Below are 19493 nucleotides of genomic sequence, written 5' to 3' on the forward strand. Positions count from 1 at the left end.
ACCTTGCTACCTCTAAAAATACGCTGTACTATCTACTATTTTTTTTTTTTTCTAAAAAAAATCGGATGACGCTTACACTGTGACGTCCGCTATGCTAACTAGGTAAAAAAAGAAAAAGTCCCATGGCGTAGTCTCTGATCAGCAGTGATACTAGTCAGAACGCTGCGGACACAGGAAGAGCACCAATGCTCTGTGCAGGACGCCGCACACATGAAAAAAGCGCAAAAAGTGAGCAAAAAGTTCAATTGGAAGTGGAGGGGAGGTAGGTGGGGGGTATTGGAACAGGGAGGGGGGGGACTGGGATAAGGATGGGGGAGTTGTTGCTGCTGCTGTGATCACTGATGAGTCACAAAGCAGCCAGCACACAGCACAGCACAGATCCCAGGAGGATCTCGGCAGAGAAGGACACTGGAGCTGCAGGCAGGAGACCGCAGGGGGGATCGCACTAGCCACCAATGAATCTTTTACTCAGGTGACACAGAGGGGCTATGCAACCGCTCTGCATGCCAAATCTGAGACAAAGATGGCGTGCAGGGAGGTGATCGCTATTTAGATTAACCCCTTTGGTGCTGATTAGCCAGAAACTATTGTTCAGTCAATCAGCGTCAAAGGGGTTAATCAGGTGAGGTGATGTCAAGATCACCCCACCCATTGTGACGGGTGTGATTGGTGCTGTGTCACACAGCACTGATCACAGCATGTCACGTTTCTTTTTTTTTTTTACTAACTTTATTGTCACATTGCTGTGATTGGCTGGTCAGAATTGCGGGAGTACTAGCACAGCACATGTCGGGAGTAGTTAAAGCATGACACACCAACAAGAGACAAAAAATCGCAGTGTCAAAAACATAATAAAAACGCATGTTAAAAAAAACAACACAAAAACGCAAGTAACCTAATTTAAATAATAGGTGCAGAAATTGTACAACATCAAAAACTCAACAAAATCTCATTGTGGGAATGAAGCCTTAAAGGGGTTTTCCCACAACCAAAAGTTCATTTTAATCAATAGATCTTGGTTTACAGCAGGGGATCACAGATGATTCCTTCTGTGAGGTAAAACATTTCCCTGCCTGTTTTCAAACAATGTTTTACTTCAAAGAATTGGCTGCAATCCCCTTCTGTAATGACTGTATAGTCTCTTTTGCGTCCTCCCCTGCCCAGGAGCTGTGGTATGATCAGACACAGTCCCTGCCCGGTCAGACACAGCCATTACACAGTACACAGCAGGGCACATGTATAAGATTATCTCAGCACAGGAACATTTTATTTAAACACATCCAAATGTGGAAATTATTATTATTCCAAGATCTATTGATTAAAATGAACTTTTGTTTGTGGGAAAACCCCTTTAAGGTCTTCTCTCTGTACTCCATTTATATGGCTTCTTAGCAACCCCGTACCTTCTATTCATTTAAATATCATCAATTGGCACCAGCATTTGGAGAAAGAAGTTGACACTGTAGATTGGTAATGGTAATCTTCCATTTCCTCTATAAATATGATCTTGGAGTGATAACACATATTGTCTCCATGTAAATTGTGAATGTAGTCCTTCACTGTCAGAGGTCTTGATTCAGTGCGTTTCTATTAGTAGGAGACATGTACCATATATGTTAGCCCTGTCCTAAACTTATTCGATTTTGAAGTCGAGTACTTGACCTAAGTGTCATGAAAATAAGTATGTAACATTTTTATTTTACAGAAATAGAAAGTAATATACTGCATAGATAACTATTTTTTTCAATTGTCTACTGTTTTCCAGGCTGGGGAGAGTGTTCGTGACGATGCCGTTTCGCACCTTATTCAGCTGATCAGTGGGTCATCAGAACTTTACGGCTACATTGTTCAAAGACTCTATAAAACAGTGAGACGAGATATTGTACAGGTATTAGTAACAGCATGAAAAAGGAACAGAAGAAGTATAGGTTTTATAAGAGAAAGAGAAGAGCACTGTGAAAACTGTGCTGGCGGGAAAGAATCCGTTCTATAAAATAGACACGAAACATGAGTAAATGATCACATAACATGGTTTACAATGACAGAGCTAAACCTTTCTCTCATCTGGTCATAGAAGTAACAACAAAGCTTTACTTCCAACATGGCTGACCCTTCTTTCTTCCATCATCTATTGTCGGGGAGAGTCAGGACTCCGTCCGTCATACACAGTAGTTGGTTTTCCAATCTCGTTGAAATCTGTGGATTTGGCCAACATTCCTCTTTGTGTATGCACATTTGTACATCAGGATCCATTTACTGTATACTGTGAGATGCACAGCATTAAAGGGGTTTTCTCAAGAACAAAAGTTAATTTTAATCAACAGATCTTGGAATAATAATAACTTCCACAATTGAATGTGTTTAAATAAAATGTTCCTGTGCTGAGATAATCTTATAAATGTGCCCCTGCTGTGTACTGTGTAATGGCTGTGTCTGACCGTACGGGAACATGGTCTGATCATACCCCAGCTCCTGGGCAGGGGAGGACGCAAAGAGAATACAGATAGGACAGCAGGGGCTCTAAAAAGTAATTATTTCTTTGAAGTAAAATATTGTTTAAAAACAAGTAGTGAAATGATTTACCTCACAAAAAGAATCAGCTGCTGTGATCCCCCTGCTGTAATGTCTGTATTGTCTTTTCCGTCCGCCCCTGCCGAGGAGCTGTGGTATGATCAGACTATGTTCCTGCACGGTCAGACACAGGAACATTTTATTTAAACACATCCAATTGTGAAAGTTATTATTATTCCAAGATCTATTAATTAAAATTAACTTTTGTTCATGGGAAAACCCCTTTAAGCGACCGCCAGACAGCAAAGTGTTTGCCAGTTGGCAGTTATTTAATTACCTGCTTACACAGGCCAACCTCACTTCAGATGCAACCTAACAATTAGTAATAGATTGTTCATTGTGCATCGGCTGTCATTATTCTCGGCAGTGAAATACAGTGTTGAAAAAAGTATTTAGTCAGCCACCAATTGTGCAAGTTCTCCCACTTAAAAAGATGAGAGAGGCCTGTAATTGACATCATAGGTAGACCCCAACTATGAGAGTCAAAATGCGAAAACAAATCCAGAAAATCACCTTGTCTGATTTGGCAAGTTTTTTTTTCAAATTATGGTGGAAAATAAGTATTTGGTCATTAATAAATGTTCATCTCATTATATATCCTTTGTTGGCAGTGGCAGAGGTCAAATGTTTTCTGTAAGTCTTCACAAGGTTGGCACACACTGTTGGTGATATGTTGGCCCATTCCTCCATGCAGATCTCCTCTAGAGCAGTGATGTTATGGGCCTGTCACTGGGCAACACAGACTTTCAACTCCCTCCAAAGGTTTTCTGTGGGGTTGAGATCTGGAGACTGGCTAGGCCACTCCAGGACCTTCATATGCTTCTTACGAAGCCACTCCTTCGTTGCCCTGGCGGTGTGCATGGGATCATTATCATGCTGAAAGACCCATCCACATTTCATCTTCAATGCCCTTGCTGATGGAAGGAGGTTTGCACTCAAAATCTCACGATACATGGCCCCATTCATTCTTCCATGTACACGGATCAGGCGTCCTGGTCCCTTTGCAGAGAAACAGCCCCAAAGCATGATGTTGCCACCACCATGCTTCACAGTAGATATGGTGTTCTTTGGATGCAAAGTGTTATTATGGGTCCATAGCAGCCCCACTCTGTTATTATGGTTCCCTTTGTAGCTTCTACACTGTTATAGCTCCCTTAGTAACACCCATACATAGTGACACAATATAGAAAAATAAACACATACTCACCTAAATCTGGCGAGTCCTGTGCACGACGTGATGACGTCATCGTGTTGCTCCGCCCTGAACCTACCATTCTGTAGGCCTCAGGCCTAATGTGACTTGTGGCCTACAGAACCGAGAGCACAGAGTTTACATGCATTAGCACGCTGTGCACGCCAATACAGTTAAGTGTAGCGGTAGCTCTGGGTGGGCCCCTCCTGGTCAGGCGCCCGGGGCGCTCACCCCTTTGCCCTCCCTGGTAGCTATGCTACTGTGTCACGTCGTATAATGCTATTTACCTGCAAATATAGGGTTACTCTGCAGAAAAATAGCGCTAGAAAAGTGCACAGCTGCCATACTGAAAGCACAGTTTTTGGAAGAAAAATAACATTTAATAGCAATAAGGCCAGTAATAAAAACATATAAATATTGCATGTATGTAGTGTGATGTGAGGAACATGAATATTAACACTAATACTATGATTAGCAGTTGGTTGGCTTCACAGACCACAGTAAACAGAGGTTTTATTCCCGTGTGTATGGATTGTAAGTGAATATTGCATTTAAATTTGCTGTTTTATACAATGTCACATTTTCTATACAGCAACCATTGGTGCAGGTGGCAGCATGGTGCATAGGGGAGTATGGGGACCTACTAATAATTGGAGCCTGTGATGAAGAAGAAGCTATACAGGTGGGTTTATAACTACTTACATAACACACAGTCATATGCAAGGTTCTCTAACTAAACATAGATGTAAATGGAGCCTAAGACCCTCATTTAGATATTATTGAGAATCGACTAGCCCATTAGGAATCTATGACCCCTTAACCCCCCCAGCCATCTTCTGTTTTTATGTTTTCCTTTTTTGCTCCTTTTCATCCTAAGCCATAACTTTTTTTATTTCTTGGTCAATATGGCCATGCGAGGGCTTGTTTTTTGCAGGACAAGTTGTACTTTTTTTAACGACATCATTGGTTTTAACATATCGTGTACTGGAAAACAGGAAAAAATTCCAAGTGCGGTGAAATTGCAAAAAAAAGTGGAATTCCACAGTTGTTGTTTTTTTTTTACCATGTTCACTAAATGCTAAAACTGACCTGCCAATATGATTCTCCAGGTCATTACAAGTTCATAGATACCAAACATGTGTAGGTTCTTTTTATTTAAAAACCCTCCCCAAAGAAGGTGCCATTTTTGACACCTGTAGCGTCTCCATTTTTCTTGATCTGGGGCTGGGTGATGGCTTATTTTTTGCATGCCGAGCTGATGTTTTTAGTATTACAATTTTGGTGTAGATACATTGTTTTAATCGCCCATTAATGCATTTTATTGCAATGTAGTGGCGATCAAAAACACATAATTCTGGTGTTTTTAATTTTTTTCTCATTACGGCGTTTAGCGATCAGGTTAATTCTTTTTTTATGCTGATTGATTGAGCGATTCTGAGTGCGGCGATACCAAATATGTGCTTTTTTGATTTTTTTGCATTGTTTTATTTTGAATGGGGCGAAAGGAGGGTGATTTGAACTTTTATATTTTTATTTTTTTTTTATATTTTTAAAAACATTTTTTTTACTTTTAGCATGCTTCATGGGAGACTAGAAGCTGCAGTACTTTGATCACATCTGCTACACACAGGCGATGATCAAATCGCCTGTGTGTAGCAGAAATGCTCACTTGCAATGAGCACTGACCACAGGGCGACACTCATAGCAATCAGGCAATGACAACCATAGAGGTCTGTTGCAGACCTCTCGTTGGTATGCTGACCCATTGGTGACCATGTGACTGAGTCACCGATGGGCGGGATCAGTGACGCTCTTTCTGTAAAACACGAGTTACATGCCACTATCAGAGATTGACAGCGGCATTTAACTAGTTAACAGCTTTGGGTGGATCGTGATTCCACCCGTGGCTGTTGCGGGCTCATGTCAGCTGTATAGATCAGCTGTCATGTGCACGGAAAGGTGCGGGCTCAGCGCCGGAGTCCTCATCAAACAAGGAGAATCTGACATGTCCGTACTATTATGGCACATGTCGGAAAGGGGTTAAAAAAACCCCCAGAAAATGATGAATAAAAAATAGTTGAACTTATGTTTTTTTTAACGTGTGTTTGTTCCTTATTATCTGTCGGTGTAAACATGCTGGTGATCACCTGATGAACAATCCAAATGGTCAGAAATTAAAAAGCTACAGGATTTTCTTTCACAAATTTTTACATTTTTTTTTCACTACTAAAATATATTTAAAAGGGAACCTGTCAGCAGGATTTTTCTCAGTAAACTACAGACACTGTCAGGTTGGTGCTGTTACAATAATTAAAATGATACCTTGGTTGATGAAATCCGTCTTGTGGTTGTTTTAGGCTACTTTCACACTAGCGTTAACTGCAATCCGCCACAATGCGTCGTTTTGCCGAAAAAACGCATCCTGCAAAAGTGCTTGCAGGATGCGTTTTTTCCCCATAGACTTACATTAAGCGACGTATTGCGACGGATTGACACACATCGCAACCGTCATGCGACGGTTGCGCCGTGTTGTGGCGGACCGTCGGGACCAAAAAACGCTACATGTAACGTTTTTTGCTCACGACGGTCCGCTTTTTCCGACCGCGCATGCGCGGCCAGAACTCCGCCCCCACCTCCCCACACTTCCCCGCACCTCACAATGGGGCAGCGGATGCGTGGGAAAAATGCATCCGCTGCCCCCATTGTGCGGCGGAGACAACGCTAGCGTCGGGAACCTCGGCCCGACGCTAGTGTGAAAGTAGCCATAGTGTCTGCATTTGCAGTTTTCAGTCAGTGAGATTCTCGTGCTCCGGGGCGGCCTGTGAGCAGGACTTCATATGGTGATCTGTTTACATATTCATCCTTATGGCTTATGACAGGTTACTGATCCTTCACTGACCTGCCCCCTATTTACCATACTGAATATACTATTGTTTGGGGGGAAAAAACATCCATCATGCACGCGCCTGAGCTGTAGCATGATGCGATTTATAATAGGCATACGGTATGTATATTCATTTTATTTAGGCATTTTGTGTTGTTGGCAAAAAAAAATATGTTAATCAAAATGGCGCCAGCGGCCGCGCCTGCGAGGTAGCATCTATCGTGTTCCGATGCTACAGCGCAGGCGCCCCTGCCGGCACCATTTTGCTAAAGAAAAAAAAAATCGGCTCCATCAAAATGGCTAACTGGTTAACTTTTAAAAAACTCTATCCAAGTTTGGTATCACAGTAGGTTCACAAGAGCGTATTTTCGGTCCGAGTGCTGTCCGTAAAAAAACTTTCACTCAAAGACGCAGTGCAGATGAGTGATTTATTTTCACTGACCAAATCTATGTGTGAATAATTGCAGCATGCACCAGTTTTTTCCATGTGTTGGATGAGACTCGTCCATTCAAGAGTATATGGGCATTTTATAACGGATTCCATACGGAGCCCTACTATATTGTATCTTTTCTAAGGACACATTGCATTCTTTAACATAGGAAACTGTAAATGGTCTTGTAAATTATTAATAACTGCTTCTATAAAAAAACGTTTTATACACGGACTGCTCACGGATGACAAGCAAGTGAGAAATAAATTGTTTTGAGTTTTCTGGATGAAACTTCTGGATGACTATTTTTTATTTGCTTGTGTGAACCTGCCCTAATTGAACTGACCTGAAGAATCATGCTGCTAAGTCATTTTTACCGCACAATGGACAATGTAAAAACAAAACCCAAAATACAATGGGGCAGTTGCAGTTTTTTTTTTTCACTATTTCACTGCACTGAATTATGTTCCTGTTTTTACCTCATATGACCATGTTGATCTAAAAAAAAAAAAAGTTCTAATAACTGTTGGCCGAAGAAGAGGAAAAAAGCAAAAGCAGGAAAACAAAATTAACTTTGACAGGATGGGGTTAAAATGCCAATTCACTGGTGAAGTCTGACATGCAGATGTAAGCTGTATGATTGTAACAGTATAGTTGCTGGAGGCTGGAAAGTGTATCAGAGTGCAGAATTATTTATACAATTCAAGGGTTCCTGCACAAAGTCTAGAAGGGTGGTGGATGTCTGTAATGTAGAAATGTAACAGTGTCTGAAAGCTAAAAGGAAAGATTAAGAGGAATACCAGTTATTTTATTCTAAAACACCTATAAGAGACAAGTTGACCATTATTCTGCATCCATCATCCAGGCTCTAAATAAGGTCGTAATTGAAGAATAGAAAAATCTAGGTGTTGCAATATGTCGCCAACTTGTTTCTTCCATGCATAGAAGACGGTGTGGCCATACAAAATACTAGATGTAGTAGTTTTTGATGTGGGGTATTCCTTTTTGCATCAACTAATTTGAGTAAAACTGAAGATATTGTAATGAAAGTTATATTATTAACCTTGCTTTCATGTGATCGTTTAAAAAATGTTTTATGAAACTAGGAAAATTTTGAAAATTGTTCTTGCAGTTAGTGAAATATTGATTACAATTTTACTTTTCATAGGGGATGTGCTCATTTATTCCTTTATGCTGAGCACCGTATTTGAAGTCACATGACCAATCGCTCGCATCGGCAATACCGAAGAATCCAGACAGCATATGCATCGCACGCTGTCAAGATTCAGAAGTCTGTATTGATATATGTGGAATCATACATTTCTAGCAACATACAGGTGCTTCTCACAAAATTAGAATATCATCAAAAAGTTAATTTGTTTCAGTTCTTCAATACAAAAAGTGAAACTCATATATTATATAGAGTCATTACAAAAGTCATTATCTCAGTAAATTTGAATACTTTATAATACCAGCTTGAAAAATGATTTTAAAATCCGAACCGAAATGATGGCCTACTGAAATGTATGTTCAGCAAATGCACTCAATACTTGGTCGGGGCTCTTTTTGCATCAATTACTGCATAAATGCGGTGTGACATGGAGGGGATCAGCCTGTGGCACTGCTGAGGTGTTATGGAAGCCCAGGTTGCTTTGATAGCAGCCTTCAGCTCGTTTGCATTGTTGGGTCTGGTGTCTCTCATCTTCCCCTTGACATAAGGTCAGGCGAGTTTGCTGGGCAATTAAGCACAGTGATAGTGTTGTTTTTAAACCAGGTATTGGTACTTTTGGCAGTGTGGTCAGGTGCCAAGTCCTGCTGGAGAATGAAATTTCCATCGCCAAAAAGCTTGTAGACAGAGTGAAGCATGAAGTGCTCTAAAATTTCCTGGTAGATGGCTGCGCTGACTTTGGTTATGATAAAACACTGTGGACCTACACCAGCAGATGACATGGCTCACCAAATTATCAATGATTGTGGAAACTTCTCACTAGACCTCAAGCAGCTTGGATTGTGTGCCTCTCCACTCTTCCTCCAGACTCTGGGACCTTGATTTCCAAATGAAATGCAAAATGTACTTTCATCTGAAAACAACACCTTGAACCACTGAGCAACAGTCCAGTTCTTTTTCTCCTTGACCCAGGTAAGACGCTTCTGGCATTGTCTATTGGTCATGAGTGGCTTGACACAAGGAACGTGACACTTGTAGTGTAGCCCATGTCCTGGATACGTCTGTGTGTGGTAGTTCTTGAAGTAATGACTACAGTAGAAGTCCAGTCCTTGTGAATCTCCCCCAAATATTTGAATTACCTTTTTTTAACAATCCTTTCAAGGCTGCGATTATCCCGGGTGCTTGTGCACCTTTTCCTACCACACTTTTTCCTTCCACTCAACTTTCCATTAATATGCTTGTATAAAGCACTTTTGAATAGCGAGATTATTTAGGAATGACCTTTTGTGGCTTACCCTCCTTGTGGAGTGTGTCAATGACTGCCTTCTGGACATCGGTCAAGTCAGCAGTCTTCCCCATGATTGTGGAGCCTACTGAAACAGATTAAGGGACCTTTTTAAAAGCATAGGAAGCCTTTGCAGGTGTTTTTTGTTAATTATTCTAATTTACTGAGATACTGACTTTTGGGTTTTCATTGGCTGTAAGCCATAATCATCAACATTAACAGAAATAAAAATTTGAAATAGATCACTCTGTTTGTAATGACGCTATATACTGTATTTTTCAGACCATAAGACGCACCTAGGTTTTAGAGGAGGAAATTAGGAGAAAAATAACTGAAGCAAAAAATGTGGTCAATTCTTTACTTAAGATCACCTATCCTGGTAAATATGGTCCCCTCATCCCTATCCTTGTATGCATGGCCCTCATCCCCATCCTGGTATGCATGACCCCATACTTATTCTGGTATGATTGGCCCCATCCCAGTTCTGGTATGCATGGTCCCATTCTTATTTTGATATGATTGATTGACCTCATCCTGTTCCCTGGTATGATTGATTGGCCCCATCCCGTTCCTGGTATGATTGTTTGGCCCCATCCCATTCCTGGTATGATTGATTGGCCCCACCAGCTCCTGGTATGATTGATTGGCCCCATCCAGTTCCTGCTATGCTTGATTGACCCCATCCCCTTGCTGGTATGAATGGCCCCATTCCAGTCCTGGTATCCATGGCCCCATCAGAAAAGATTTAAAAAAAATCCTTTTCCTCACCTTCCTCCGCTCCCTCGCAGTCGCAGCGTCCTGCTCTGGTGCCAGCAGCTGCTTAATGCTTCTAAGCAGCACATGGCAGGGACATTACAAGCAGAGCACAGCTGCTGGAATACTCACCGGGTGTTCATCAGAGATCGCGGTGAGTATCCATTTCTCTTCAGTAGCGCGCACTGTCAGCCGCCTGCTTCCTGCTGCTGCCGGCGGTCACATGTGCCGATACTTAAGAGAATATTCTGAATATTCATTTCTCTTAAGTATCGGCACACATGACCGCCGGTTGCAGCAGGAAGCAGGCAGCTGACAGTGCACCCTACTGAAGAGGAATGGATACTCACCGCGATCTCTGATGAATACCCGGTGAGTATTCCGGCAGCTGTGCTCTGCTTGTGAGCAGCTCATGATGTCCCTGCCATGCACTGCTTACAAGCATTAAGTAGCTGCTGGCACCAGAGCAGGACGCTGCGACTGCGAGGGAGCGGAGGAAGGTGAGGGAAAGGTTTGGTTTTTTTAAATCTTTTCTGATGGGGCCATGGATACCAGGACTGGGATGGGGCCAATCATACCGGCTAGGGGATGGGGCCAATCATACCAGCAAGGGGATGGGGCCAATCAATCATACCAGGATACCAGGAAGAAATGACTATTCATTGCCCTCCACGCCCATGCAGTGCATATTCATTTCTCTTTAGCAGCAGGCACAGGAGTTAGCCGGAGCCGCCGGCTCCTGCCTCTGCTACACCGCTACTCCTCTGATACTTCTCCCTCACCTCCCAACCACAGCCAGAGCCAATATATCCGGACAATAAGACGCACCACCCCCATTTTCATCCACATTTTGGGAGGAAGAAAGTGCGTCTTATAGTCCGAAAAATCCGGTAATATGAGTTTAACTTTTTGTATTGAAGAACTGAAATTAACTTTTTGATGATATTCTAATTTTGTGAGAAGCACGTGTATATCAATAAAGTAGCCAAACTGCACCTTTTAATTCCGAGAACTGATAATGAAGTTTCTTTTCTGCTTATTAACATAGAATTGCAGTATATCGTATAAGTGATCAAAGTCCTCAGGAAGACCATAACCTGCTATTCAGTAAAGCCACATCCGTAAAAGTCCAATCTATTAAAAATAAAAAAAAATAAAAATTATTCAACCCATACAGTAAACGCTTTAATTGAAACACCAGAGTTGTTGTGTGTGCCCTAGATCCATCTATGGGAAAAAAAAATTGTTAAAAAATGTTATGGGTGGTTATGGGTGGCAGAAAATGGCAACACAACATTTAAAAAAAAAAAAAGCCCGTTCCCACTCAGAATGAAGACCATTATCTGGAACTTTAGGAAATGGACATTTTTAAGCATGAAAATAACAACCCCACTGTAAAGATGCAATCATCTTTATCATAATCCTTGTGCATTAAGTATTGTGTAAGGCTAGGTTCAGATTGCGTTAGGGCAATCCGTTTAGCGCTAAGCGCTAGCAGATTGCGCTAACGCAATGTCTTTTTAGGGGTCGCGTTAAACGTCCCCGCTAGCGCAGATCCCCGATCTGCCAGAGCGGGGAACGGACCTCGGGCGCGCCGCGGACGCTTCAAGCAGCGTCTGAGGCGCGCCACAAAAGAATGGCACATCGCTAGCGCATGCCGAAAATGGCACTGCGCTTTAACATTGCTGGCAATGGGAGTGCTAATGGACGCGTTGCACGGCGTTAATTTCACCGTGCAACGCTGTCCGTTAGCGCTCACACAAAAACGAAATGAGAACCTAGCCTTAAAGAGAACCTGTTACTTGACTCTTATGAATGTGTAATTGTTTTTCTTTAGTACATGCTCCTTTCCGTTCTTAAGATATGACTCCCTCTTCCCTATATGTAAAGGTAGTCTTTTTATCTAAGTGGATGCGGTCCTCAAACCTTCACCACGTAAGCCTTCTTGAGGATCACAACAACTTATCTAGAAAGACAATCCATATGGATGCAGCAGCCATATGTCAAGAATGGAGAGGCACAGGAATAAAAAATAAACACTGCTCGATTCAGGAGAACGGCGCTATTCTCACCAGGTAAAAAAAGTACACACCGTATGTATGGCTAGTACTGATGAGCGAGTGTACTCATTGCTCAGGTTTTCAGAGTATTTGTTAGTGTTTGTAGACTAAATTTCCAAGCACTAAAAAATATTCGGAGGACCCCCAAGCAACGAGTACACTCGCTCATCACTAATGGCTAGTGATAGATTCTCTTTAAGTGTTAGTACATTACCCTGGCGTTATCCTTTCTTACTAATGCAATTACTTTCCTCCTTAGTTTTGAATTTGGTGAAAATTGCAGCATGACATCACATACTAACCGTATTACATAGATCAAGTGTAATATAAGAATTGCTTCTAGGTGACTGAGGATGATGTCCTTGATGTGCTGGAAGGTGTTCTTCAATCACATATTTCCCTGCCAAGTACGCGGGCATACACTCTAACAGCAATAATGAAGCTTAGTACACGCTTCAACACCGCCGTAGAGTAAGTAAGCTATAAGTAATGCCATCACCGCTTTAAAGATTTTATGGAAGGTATAAATTGTCATTTTTTTCTTTCTTCTCCAGCCGTATCCGTCGAGTGGTGTCTATATATGGATGTTGTCATGATGTGGAGTTACAGCAGAGAGCCGTAGAATACAATGCCCTATTCAAGAAATATGATCACATGAGGTATAAATTGTTCTATGCAGATCATGTAAGGACGTTCTGTCACATTTACAGTTCTGAAATATGTTTTGTGTAAAAACGTCTCTCCTAATAAAAAAAGAAGGGATTTCTGGCATAGCATATTTGCATGTAAGCAAAAGAAAAATTATACTAATGATACAGCCAAAGCATGCTGTCATATTACGGCTGAACCTAAATCACATCATAGTGATACCGCCATATTACTTCAGCCTTGGCTGACTCATTGACTCAATACCTATCATTAATGAACATTCAGAAAGTTCTTTTTAAAGAGGAACATTTGTTTCATTTTCAGGGTTGTTTGTGCAGCATATATAGGCATTTGTGCAAGCCTTATTCTGATGAAAAGGACATTTACACTATTTTTTACAACAAATGCACCATTTGTGAACCATTATCTATTATGCATTATCCATGTGGCTGATTCTAAGGCCACGTTCACATATTCACTATTTGGACAGAATTTTACCTCAGAATTTGTAAGCCAAAACCAGGAGTGGGTGATAAATACAGATGTGGTGACGTGTTTCTATTATACTTTTCCTCTGATCGTTACAAATACTAATTTTGGCTTAGAAATACTGAGGTAAAATACTGACCAAATACTGAACGTGTGAACAATTCCAAAAGTGTGTACTAACCTACCATATGCATCTGTATTACCTGTACAGTCTACAGTAGAGCACAATACCCTCAAATCCAGATCAGGTCCAAAGGTAGCTATGGCATTCTTACGTTTCATCTCTATTTTGTGCACACAAAACTGTAGTAGGGTAAATTGTTTTTGTATTTTTCAGCAATTTAAAAGAAAAGCTTACACAGTGGAATTTTTAACAAAAAAAAAAAAGTGGAATACCCCTACCAGTCGCTCAATCGACTTCTGAACAGTGTGCAACTAAGCAGACAGGAGTAAAAAGCTCCCGTCTGAGGGGGCACATAGCGGTGTAAATCCTGTGTGTGCCCTCAAACGGGTGCTCTGAGCTCCTGTCTGCTGAGCTGAACACTTTTTGTGTGTTTATTAAGTGATCGGTAGGGGTATACCTATCCAGATTTCCATCAGTATGCATGTAATTAAAGTTACTGCCAAGGATAAAAAAAATAACAGGTTTAACCCCTTAACGCCCAATGACGGATATATCCGGTGGTCGGCGCACATAGCAAGTGAGTAATTCTGCTACATACAGGCAATCTGATCATCGCCTGTATGTAGCAGAGACAATTGGGTTATGGCAGCTTCTAGTATCCCATGGAGACTATTGAAGCATGTCAAAAATGAAAAAAAAAGGTTTTTAAAAATATTTTAAAAAATATATATAAAAGTTCAAATCATCCCCCTTTCGCCCCATTCAAAATAAAACAATAAAAAAAATAAAATATACACATATTTGGTATCGCCGTGTTCAGAATTGCCCGATCTATCAATGTATAAAAAGAATTAATCCAATCGGTAAATGGCGCAGCGAGTAAAAAATCAATGAACCAAGCAAGGGATCACTATAAATATTACTAATTTTATTGAAATACAGCACACAATTCATTTAAAAACAGTTACCCATTGCGCAGAGAGAAGAGATCCACAATCAAGAGTAAAATACTCATAGACCCACAAGCCGTTGAAACATAGATATAGTTGCTATAGTCCCAAAAGACAGTTATATACACTGCTCACAAAAATAAAGGGAACACTAAAATCCCACATCCTAGATATCACTGAATGAAATATTCCAGTTGTAAATCTTTATTCATTACATAGTGGAATGTGTTAAGAACAATAAAACCTAAAAATTATCAACGTAAATCACAACTAATATCCCACGGACGTCTGGAGTTGGAATGATGCTCAAAATCAAAGTGGAAAATGAAGTTACAGGCTGATCCAACTTCAGTGGAAATGCCCCAAGACAAGGAAATGATGCTCAGTAGTGTGTGTGGCCTCCACGTGCCTTTATGATCTCCCTACAATGCCTGGGCATGCTCCTGATGAGGCGGCAGATGGTCTCCTGAGGGCTCTCCTCCCAGACTTGGACTAAAGCATCTACCAACTCCTGGACAGTCTGTGGCGCAACGTGACATTGGTGGATGGTGCAAGACATGATGTCCCAGATGGGTTCAATCGGATTCAGGTCTGGGGAATGGACGGATCAGTCCATAGCTTCAATGCCTTCATCTTGCAGGAACTGCTGACACACTCCAGCCACATGAGGTCTGGCATTGTCCTGCATTAGGAGGAACCCAGGGCCAACCGCACCAGCATATGCTCTCACAAGGGGTCTGAGCTGATGATCTTATCTCGGTACCTAATGGCAGTCAGGCTACCTCTGGCAAGCACATGGAGGGCTGTGCGGCCCTCCAAAGAAATGCCACCCCACACCATTACTGACCCACTGCCAAACCAGTCATGCTGAAGGATGTTGCAGGCAACAGATCACTTTCCATGGCATCTCCAGACTTTGTCACGTTTGTCACATGTGCTCAGTGTGAACCTGCTTTCATCTGTGAAGAGCACAGGGCGCCAGTGACGAATTTTCCAATCCTGGTGTTTTGTGGCAAATGCCAAGCATCCTACACGGTGTTGGGCTGTGAGCACAACCCCCATCTGTGGACGTGAGGCACTCAGACCATCCTTATGGAGTCGGTTTCTAACCGTTTGTGCAGACACATGCACATTTGTGGTCTGCTGGAGGTCATTTTGCAGGTCTCTGGCAGTGCTCCTCCTGTTCCTCCTTGCATAAAGGCTGAGGTAGCGATCCTGCTGCTGGGTTGTTGCCCTCCTACTGCCCCTCCACGTTTCCTGGTGTACTGGCCTGTCTCCTGGTAGCGCCTCCAGCCTATAGACACTACGCTGACAGAAACAGCAAACCTTCTTGCCATAGCTCGCATTGATGTGCCATCCTGGATAAACTGCCCTACCTGAGCCACTTGTGTGGGTTGTAGAGTCCGTCTCATGCTACCACGAGTGTAAAAGCACAACCAACATTCAAAAGTGACCAAAACATCAGTCAGAAAGCATTGGTACTGAGATGTGGTCTGTGGTCCCCACCTGCACACTCCTTTATTGAGGGGGTCTTGATAATTGCCAATAATTTCCATGTGTTGTCTATTCCATTTGCACAACAGCATGTGAAATTAATTGTCAAACAGTGCTGCTTCCTAAGTGGACAGTTTGATTTCACAGAAGTTTGATTTACTTGTTTAAGTGTCCCCTTTTTAATTTTTTGAGCAGTGTATATATTCCAGCCAAAATAAGGCTGAATACAGGCTATTCAAAAAACAGTACATACACATGCTGTTATCACAATTGCTACACAATACAAAATATTAAGTAAAGCTCCAGCACATTCCTTAGTAACGATAAATAAAGCCTTTAAAGATAATAAATATAGCAAGATTAGAAATAGGGACCAAAGGAGATGATCAGGAAAATACTTAGCCCTATCCCTGTCAGGTAGTCACCCCTCTATAGCAGACAGTCCAGCTGTGTGGGTACATGGGCAATGTAAGTGTTTTTAAAAAATGTTCCAGATTTTTCGCATTTTTTTCGCTATAAAAATGCGAAAAAAAAACGCGAAAAAAACGCTCACATTAAGCATCCTATTAATAAAATGCAATCCGCATTTTGTATGCACATGCTGCGTTTTTTTTCCGGAGCAGAAACGCATTCCGTAAAAAAAAAGCAGCATGTTCATTAATTTGCAGATTCCGCAAACATAGGAATGCATTGATCCGCTTACTTCCCGCATGGGGCTATGCCCACCATGCGGGAAGTAAGCGGATCATGTGCAGTGGTACCCAGGGTGGAGGAAAAGGAGACTCTCTTCCACAGACTGGGCGCCATATAATTGTTAAAAAAAAGAATTAAAGTAAAAAATAGGGATATACTCACCTTTCGATGGCCCCCGGAGTCTTCCCGCCTCTCAGCGGTGCACGAGGCGGTTTCCGTTTCCAGGGATGCTTTGTGCGAATGACCTGGGATGACGTCGCGTTTTGGGAACGGAAGCCGCCGCTTGCACCACTGAGGAAATCCGGGGCTGTCGGAAGGTGAGAATAACTATTTTTAAATTTTTTTTAAACATTTTTAACATTAGATCTTTTTACTATTGATGCTGCATAGGCAGCATCAATAGTAAAAAGTTGGTCAGACTTGTCAAACACTATGTTTGACAAGTGTGACCAACCTGTCAACAGATCGCTTGGAAAACGCTAGCATTCTGCAAGCTAATTACGCTTGCAAAACGCTAGTGTTTAGCGGGAATACGCATGCCAATTCCGCATGTGATATACCCGCGGCAGAAGTTGCAGAATTGCCGCGGAAATTTCCGCGACAATACTGCAACGTGTGCACTTAGCCTTAGGCCGGTTTCACACGTCAGTGGCTCCAGTACGTGAGGTGACAGTTTCCTCACGTACCGGAGACACTGACACACGTAGACCCATAAAAATCAATGCATCTGTTCAGATGTCATTGATTTTTTGCGGACCGTGTCTCCGTGTGCCAAACACGGAGACATGTCAGTGTTCGTGGGAGCGCACGTATTACACGGACCCAATAGAGTCAATGGGTCCGCGTAAAACACGGACCTCACACGGACATTCTCCGTCTGGGGTCCGTGTGCGTGCAGGAGACAGCGCTACAGTAAGCGCTGTCCCCCCCACATGGTGCTGAAGCCGGTATTCATATCTTCCCTGTAGCAGCGTTTGCTATAGAGAAAATATGAAGAATAGTGTTAAAAATAAAGATCCATGTGTCCGCCGCCCCCCCACCCCCTGTGCGCCCCCCCGCTGGTCAGAAAATACTTACCCGCTCCCTCGCTCCTTCCTGGTCTATGGGAGGTGGAGCCACATATTCATGACTGTAAATGATCGGCCCCACCTGACCGCATGCAGGAGAAGCCGCGGCCAGACCAGGAAGGAGCGACAGCCGACGGGGGACCCGGGTAAGTATTTTCTGACCAGCGGGGGGGCGCACAGGGGGTGGGGGGGCGGCGGACACCTAAATCTTTATTTTTAACACTATTCTTCATATTTTCTCTGCAGCAAACGCTACTGCAGAGAGGATATGAATCGCAGCTTCAGCAGCTTCAGCACCATGCAGAGTGGGTACCACACGCTCCGTGTGGTACCCACTCGCCATACGGGCGGCACACGTGTGCCGCACGTATGGCCTCCGTGAGTTCCCAGGCACACGGACACGGATAACTCCGGTACCGATTTATTCCGGTACCGGAATTATCTGGACGTGTGGGACGGCCCTTATGGTGATCCCTTGCTACTTGCATATACTTTTTCTTGGTTCATCTATTTTTTTTTCTCAGTTCATGGATTGCTTACAAATATATGCATTAGGTGATCCCAGGTGACTTATTAAGTTGATGGTGCCTGCATACATATTTGTAAGAAAAAATTTAAATGCCAGAATTACGTTTTTTGGTTGCTGCAACTTTGCAATAAAATGCAATAATGGCCGATCAAAAAATCATATACACACCAAAATGGTATCAATAAAAAAACGTCAGATCGGCGCGTAAAAAATAAGCCCTCACCCAACCCGAGATCACGCTACAGGTATCGGAATATGGCAACATTTTATTTTTTTTTCACCACTTAAATAAAAAAAGAACCTAGACATATTTGGTGTCTGTGAACTCGTAATGACCTGGAGAATCATAATGGCAGGTCAGTTTTAATATTTAGTAAACATGGTGAAAAAAAAATCCAAAAAACAAGTGTGGGATTGCACTTTTTTTGCAATTTTACCACATTTGGATTTTTTTTCCTGTTTTCGAGTACATGATATGGTAAAATCAATGGTGCCATTCAAAAGTACAACTCGTCCCGCAAAAAACAAGCCCTTAAATGGCCATATTGGCTGAAAAATAAAAAAAATTACGGCCGTGGGAAGAAGGAGAGCAAAAAAAATAGAAATGCAAAAATGAAAATACCCCTGGTCCTTAACCCCTTCATGACCTTGGGATTTTCCGTTTTTCTGTGTTCGTTTTTCGCTCCCCTCCTTTGCAGAGCCGTACCTTTTTTATTTTTCCGTCAGTTTGGCCACGTGAGGGCTTATTTTTTGCGGGACGAGTTGTACTTTTGAACGACATCATTGGTTTTACCATATCTTGTACTAGAAAACGGAAAAAAAATTCCAAGTGCGGTGAAATTGCAAAAAAAGTGCAATCCCACACTTGTTTTTTGCTTGGCTTTTTTTGCTAGGTTCACTAAATGCTAAAACTGACCTGCCATTATGATTCTCCAGGTCAGTACGAGTTCATAGACACCTAACATGACTAGGTTATTTTTTATCTAAGTGGTGAAAAAAATTCCAAACTTTGCTTAAAAAAAAAAAAAAAATTGGACCATTTTCCGATACTCGTAGCGTCTTCATTTTTCATGATCTGGGGTCGGTTGAGGGCTTATTTTTTGCGTGCCAAGCTGGTGTTTTTAATTATAGCATTTTGGTGCAGATACGTTCTTT

The 19493-nt window shown here is 42.1% G+C and overlaps 1 protein-coding gene and 1 long non-coding RNA gene across 3 annotated transcripts in view; one reads left to right on the forward strand and one right to left on the reverse strand.

Annotated features, from left to right (window-relative positions):
* The window catches only part of AP1G2 (adaptor related protein complex 1 subunit gamma 2), an 84482-nt gene that overhangs the window by 44628 nt on the left and 20361 nt on the right, over positions 1-19493 (forward strand). For both annotated transcript variants that reach the window (XM_077299301.1, XM_077299307.1), the window contains exons 14-17: positions 1766-1888; positions 4356-4445; positions 12688-12815; positions 12899-13003. In XM_077299301.1, coding sequence (XP_077155416.1) covers positions 1766-1888; positions 4356-4445; positions 12688-12815; positions 12899-13003 — 446 coding nt within the window. The remainder of the gene's footprint in view (positions 1-1765; positions 1889-4355; positions 4446-12687; positions 12816-12898; positions 13004-19493) is intronic.
* Positions 11591-12068, reverse strand: LOC143793991 (uncharacterized). Its single transcript, XR_013220370.1, has 2 exons — positions 11994-12068; positions 11591-11868 (listed from the first exon to the last, which is right to left on the reverse strand). It is a non-coding gene; the product is annotated as an uncharacterized LOC143793991 (long non-coding RNA).

Source organism: Ranitomeya variabilis, chromosome 1 (assembly GCF_051348905.1).
Source record: "Ranitomeya variabilis isolate aRanVar5 chromosome 1, aRanVar5.hap1, whole genome shotgun sequence".
NCBI classification, from domain to species: domain Eukaryota; kingdom Metazoa; phylum Chordata; class Amphibia; order Anura; family Dendrobatidae; genus Ranitomeya; species Ranitomeya variabilis.